The 6,476-nt window shown below is 43.1% G+C and overlaps 1 protein-coding gene across 1 annotated transcript in view; it reads right to left on the reverse strand.

Annotated features, from left to right (window-relative positions):
* Positions 1-5,936, reverse strand: part of Ccn2 (cellular communication network factor 2) — a 9,829-nt gene extending 3,893 nt beyond the window's left edge. The window contains exons 1-2 of the mRNA XM_005360915.3: positions 5,909-5,936; positions 1,012-1,175 (exon numbers count right to left, since the gene is read on the reverse strand). Coding sequence (XP_005360972.2) covers positions 1,012-1,175; positions 5,909-5,936 — 192 coding nt within the window. The remainder of the gene's footprint in view (positions 1-1,011; positions 1,176-5,908) is intronic.
* Between the last annotated feature and the right edge of the window lie 540 nt (positions 5,937-6,476).

Consider the following 6,476-nt stretch of genomic DNA (forward strand, 5'->3'; position numbering starts at 1 on the left):
AGGAGGAGGGAGGACAAAACCAGGGTTTTGAGTAAGAATGGAGGTTCCTGGGGGAGAATTTCAGCCCTCTTTATAGTTGTAGGGACCTTCTTTTGGAGGTTCAGGGAGGGAAGGAGAATGACCGAAAAACATTAGTAGGTCTATATGATTTCAGAGCAAGTGGCTATGCGTTGGGTGGGTAGGTATCAGGATGGGACGCAGGCTGGGAGGAACAGGAGGGAGACTGACCGGTTCAGTTGGGGCATTTCAAATACTGCTGTCCTGAGGTTTATCCTTGGATTTTACTTACACTAAACCCCATAATCTAATGATGTTGACGGTTGTTTGGAAGTAAAACATTTGTTGACATCACAAAACGACAACCAGTTGGTTTGTGTCTAGTTATAACCTGTCTATAAGCTACAAGTGTCAGCGCTTAATATATTTTTAGTGACTCCCCCAAGGGTCTATGAATAGTGATGGACCTCATACTACCCAAGTAGCTTGCAGGCCGGGGGAGGGAGGTAAAGTCCAGGAAAGATATGTTTATTCCCTGTTTGTGTGTTGATGTTAAATTTAAACAATGTGCCTAAGCCTGTCTCCATTTCTTAACATCACTATTTAGCTACAGTAAGGACCCCTTTTTATAAAATACTGTGTGGTCATTTAGGACCTGTGTTATTTATTGGCTTCTTTTGAGAATAACTTCAATAATTCCCATTTTATGTAGAGAGATTCTGGGACCATGACACTCTTTGCCCTAATGCCACATCATTTACCACGGCTGATACCCGAGGATGACTTCCTCTCGTTGCTGATGCTTCTGAGTGGAAGTTTAAGGTAAGTGTACCTTCACGGAGTAACTTCAGAAACCCTGTATAGATCTACAGCGTGAAAATAGTCCGTTTAAATTGGTCTCTTTTATTTCTTTAATTTTTTTAAAATTTTCAATTACTCTATGGACAAACAGCGCAGGGATGAGGACTAAGCACTTCAACCTTGGCAATGACCCCATCATCTGCACACAATTACCTCGTTAAGCCAGCCACATGCTGTACGGGGCAGCTGCATGTCAACAGTGAACAGTGAGAAGTGGCTGGAAGTGTGAGTGGCCTCTGAAGTGCAGGAAGAATTTTCATCGTTGTTAGTTAGTGTTCTTTCCAAACATTCCTCAAAGAGAAGAGGCCGGGGAGTTCCTATTTAAAGAAAGAACATTCCAAGTGATGAGAATAGCCACATGTCATATTAAAGGCAGCCTGGCCCCTAACTTGCTTTCCTCATTGATGATTTTTGAAAAGCCCCAAATATGTGGGAAGCCACAGTGAAGTCTTTCAAGTGTTAACCTGCCAATCATGATCCGTGCCACCGATGGTCAGAATGGTGGGCTGGGGGAGGAAGGGGCAGGATTGAAGGGCAGGTACCAGCTAAGGTGGGATGTGGACTCTGAGGTGAGCTCTCTGGCTTGCTATGTGATGGGGGTGGGGCAGGAGAGAAGGTGGAGCAGTCTTGGAAACCACAAGAGCATCCGAGGAGCCATCAAGGGCTTTCTGCAGGCAGGGAGCAGACTCAGTCATAGGGGTAAGTGACTGGGCTTTTTATAATTGAGGAACTTTGGTTATGTGCTTAAAACTGCCATTCACAAATCTCAGGAAAGTCACAAGGAGAAGCTCTACTCCAGGCTGTCATTTATAAAATAAAGATAAGAAATTTCAGATGTGCAGCTTTCAGTGGGGATAAGTTATGCTAAAATTCTCATAAACAGATACTTCCTGTTTTTTTGCTTGTTTTTGTTTGTTTTGGTTTTTCGAGACAGGGTTTCTCTGTGTAGTTTTGGAGGCTTTTAATCATAATTTTCATCTCTTTAGCCTTCCTTCATTTTTCACTTCTCTCGCTCCACCCCTCCCTCCCCCGCTTTGTTCTTCTTTCCTGCTGTTAAGAGTACATTGCCACTCTGTACTGCTGTTAAAATATATCAGCATTATAACTTGTGGTTTTGCCATAAAATTCACACCTCAAATTCTCAGTAAGTCCACGATGAGTTCCAAATGAATGGTTTTAATATTAAGTAGGGGAAGCTACCTTGTTGAAATGTACAGTCCATATTTAATACTAAGTAGGGGAAGCTACCTTGTTGAAATGTACAGTCCATATTTAATACTAAGTAGGGGAAGCTACCTTGTTGAAATGTACAGTCCATATAAAATCTCAGAAGAAATGTACTGTTCATTTGAAATGTCGTTTGAAGCTTTCTGATCGAAACACTAGAAGAGGTGAAAACAAAAGACTATTTCTACAAGAATCACACAGAGAAGAGGGGGAGGAGGAAGGAGGGAGGAGGGGTGGTGGCGGCAGAGGACATCCAAGACATTCATAGACTGGAAAGTATGTTTTTATTATGATACAGGTCATTAAGTGCCAGGAAATCCAGAAGGAAAGGCTGACACTCCAGCCTCAGTCCATGCCATGGCACCTGAATCCTTACACTATTATAAATGACTCAGCAAATGTTTGTGTGCACCTGGGCGGTAAACTGGAAATAGTGGTTTCTTACAGCTTCATCCAACTCCGCCCTATCCCAAACTTTTTGATTGACAGCAGGTCAGAAATGGGAGAGAAAAATCCTTGAAATGGTATGCAGAATAAAGATGCTTATTTGAACGTGCGAGCAAGGGCTTAGTTAGTAAATGACTTTAAGTGAGCATTTTTACCCAGACCCCCCAAGTAGATAAGGAATTCACAAAGGTGGTCACAGAAAGTACATGTGGATAAAATGGGGAATCCTCTATGCAGGTCTTTTGGTTGAGTCTTGTGTGACGTTTGACTGTGCTTGTATTATGTTCCTTCCCATATGTTTTCTGTTGTTTCCCCTCTTTCCCTCCCACAGAAATGTTCCTTGATCAGTTTGATCAGGCAGGAGAGAGAGAGAGAGAGAGAGAGAGAGAGAGAGAGAGAGAGAGAGAGAGAGAATCCAGCAGGACTACAGCAAAGTAGCCAGACTTAGAGTGTTTGTGTACTTAAAGAAGGAATCTTGCAAATTTTCAGTTTTCAGTTGTAGACGTTTTCTTATAAGAGCAAGCAGAAGTCAGTGCCAGCCCTCAAAGAGGAAATCAAAAGTCTCAATGTGACTCAAAGCCAAAACCCAAACGCAATGCATACACTGAGCTGTCAGGCTTGTAGGAAGTTTGTCCCTAGCTGTATAAGGCATCTGGACACTCTGGTGATTTTTTTTTTTAATAGTTTGGGTAGGGAATGGGTTTCCCAGTGTTTCTGGCATGTCCTAGGTTCAGTCATGACATTGAATTCCACCAACCTTCCCCCTAAAAAAGAACAAAAACAGAAAACCAAACCAACCAAACAAAAACCAAAACATGGGGCAGGGAGCATGCCAGAGTCTTTTTGAAAAATAGTAATAAATCTTATTCTAAAACTCCCAGGAACCCTAGCTGGGTTTCCATGGCCTTCTATTTGCTTCAGTTGAAGGTTAAGGAAAGTGCCTTCAGCGCCACCCCCCCCCTTCACCCAGCCCAGCCCCCCTATCCCCTGGGAGTCACAAGTGGAAAGAAACATGGATGTTTGCTATGAAAATTACATTCGTTGCCTTCCTGCTTTTCCCTTTTTTTATAATGAATTCTCTAACTTAGAATATTTTCGGATTCCAAGGTCCAGGCAATGGCTCTGTGTGGGTTTGTTTTGCGTTTGCCTGTTCATTTCCTTGCTTGTACCCAGAGCTGTGGGGCGAGGTGGAAGGAGAAGATGGCTTGTGCTTTAATGAGATGCTTCCCACACCGTACCATTTGTCTCTCTTTGTTAGTTTTACTGGACTTGTGTGTTAGCTGACTCAGAAGCCTGTCCTCGTTCTAGGCCTCGGCTAACAGGAGGTGGCGCTAGAGGGCACAGTGTCTCCAGGACCCAGCTTTCTCAGGTGGTGAACTCAATGTGTTTATAACTGAGAATTTGGGAGCATTCCCCACCCAATAAAAAAAATGTGACATGTAAATTTTAAAAGGGAGATGCTCACTTACTAAATGGTGTAGTTTGGAGGGACTAATCAATAGATTTGTAAGAGGGAGAACTGAGAGAGACTTTATCCATGCCAAGGAACAGGAGTGAATGAAAGGGTAGAAAGAACTACTATGAACTATACACAAACATGCCCCAGATTTTTGGTGGAGAGTGGGATAAATTTAGACAGAACCCCATCAGCCAAAACTTGGAAATGTGCTTCCATCTCAGCTTGCTGCCCGCCCCCCCCCCCCATTTTGCAATGCCAGGGGCCCTTAGACTTGGGGTTGAAAATCATCAGAAAGAAACTAGAGGAAAAAGTGAGGAGGCTGAAGGGGTGAGTTTCATTCCCACCTGATGGAACTACTCCCTTGTGTGTGAAGGCCTGTGTTAAAATACCAGCACGTTAAATAAGGCTTTTAGAGAAGGTATATTATCTCAGAACCAATGCTATTACCATACGTAAAGAGGGAAATCATATTCTGCTTAAACACTTGGCATATCAGGTTCTGAGTAACTGAAGTAAGGCCCCCTGCTAGGTTTCATCTGATAGTCAAACACATGCAGATTTTTATTCAATCAATTTAACTAGAACACTCCTTAAAGTTCTGGGTGCCTGGAACAGTTACTACACATGTACAAAACCCTTTACTTATGGCGACAGTTCAGTCTGCTTTGTGACAAAGTCTGGCTACACAATCCAGGCTGGCCTTGAACTATTATTGGTCTTCCGGCCATAGCCTCCAGAAATGCTGGGATGACAGGCATGGCCAACACCTGGCTTAATATACGGCATCTTACTTCAGCTTCATTGTAACTCTCTGAGGTATTAATCTTTCCAGTTTGTAGGGATGGGAATCGAGGTGCAAGGGTGTTCACACAGCACAAGTGTAGCTAGAGGTGGTGCAGTAATGTGTGAAGTGGAATTTTGCTTTTCTACAAACAATACCCTTGTCTTTGCTTCCAAACTTGCTTTCTGTCTCATTCTTTAGACAGTGTCTGTCCTTCAGATAGTTATCTCAGATCCTCTTCAACTCTTGAAACACACACCTTGGGAGGCATGTGAAACACCCCGGGCTACTTGGCATGGAAGTCTGTTACTTTGGTGTGTCTGATAAACGTGAAGCTGAGAGATCATGGTAACTAGCCTATATTAGAAGAGAAATTTGGACTTAAGGATGTATTTTTCGTTATTTGTTTCTATTGTTACCAATTAAGGTTTGGTGATTTTGCTGGGTAGACAGATGTGTTGCATCTTGTCTACAGATGAACTGATCCAGCTCAACCAGGAAAAATGAATCAAGATGATGGCTGGAATCCCAGAGGCTCACGTCAGGGTGTGCCCCGCTGTGACATCAGCTTTATCCCACGCTGAAAAGGTCCATGTCCAACACTGTGCTGTCTTGTTTAGGCTGAGAATCGGACCAACCACAGACATCATAAAAGGTTTCTTGAATAACTGCACCATTCACTGATAAGCTGCCCTTATGAATACATATGAAAGAGTCTGTGGCAGGCTTATCCACACCCAGGTGACAGCGTCAGTATACACGGGTTTTCCGTGAATGACCCTGAATAGACATGTCTCAGGATGGAATAAATTCTAAGTATGTTTTATGAACTTGTCTTCGTGGAAAATGCACATTCCTTAAACTAGGTACCTTGAATGCATAGATGCCTCTGTAGCTCCTGCTCTCTCCCCTTTAGGTGATGAGTGACTGGCGTTGAACCATGTTTCAGTTCGTGTCTTTAGTGGAATGTGATCTCTGTGGTAACTGCGTGTGGCAAAGTTTGAGAGTGTTGTCTAGGAATGGCAGGCTCATGACAAGGGAATTTTCTCATTGACTCATCGTGGGTGAGAAAGTGAAGAACTATAGCATGAAGTTTCATCTAATCATGGACTTGCTAATGTCTGGAAATATTTTACCATGAAGGTATTTCTTCCGTGTATCCATTTTGTCCAAATGGATCGTTTGGAGCATTTTCATGACTTCTAACATTTCTATGCTATTTTTTTTATTGTTGTTGCTGTTGTTTTTCATCTTGTTTTGCTCTGCTCTTTCCACTTATAGCTGATTCCTAAGGCTCCATCTGTTTGTTTTCAACCCAGTAGGTAAGTAAGCAAGCTTCCTGTCGGGCTAGCTTCGGATAGACTTTGAACGAGCCTTTCTTTGCAGTAGGGCTGGGCATTACCATGGCCAAATTATCCCATTCTGGCTTTGACCACCTTCCAGGCATGCCCCTCCCTTACCGACAAGTAGATTTTTCCTGGCCAGCTTCTGAAGTAGCTGTCAGAAGGGGGACCACAGTATGGTGGTACAGCATCTGCCTCTCATGTGTTCTCATTTACTCGCTGAAGCCTGCTCTCAATCTCAGCTGGACTCCAGAGCGCCAAACTTATGTTTCTCATGCATCACAGCCAACTTTCCAAGAAAGGGAAATGGGCTTACACTGAGCAGAAATGGCATCTGGAAGCCATTTTTCTTTCTTTCTTT

The sequence above is a fragment of the Microtus ochrogaster genome, linkage group LG4 (assembly GCF_000317375.1).
Source record: "Microtus ochrogaster isolate Prairie Vole_2 linkage group LG4, MicOch1.0, whole genome shotgun sequence".
NCBI classification, from domain to species: Eukaryota; Metazoa; Chordata; class Mammalia; order Rodentia; family Cricetidae; genus Microtus; species Microtus ochrogaster.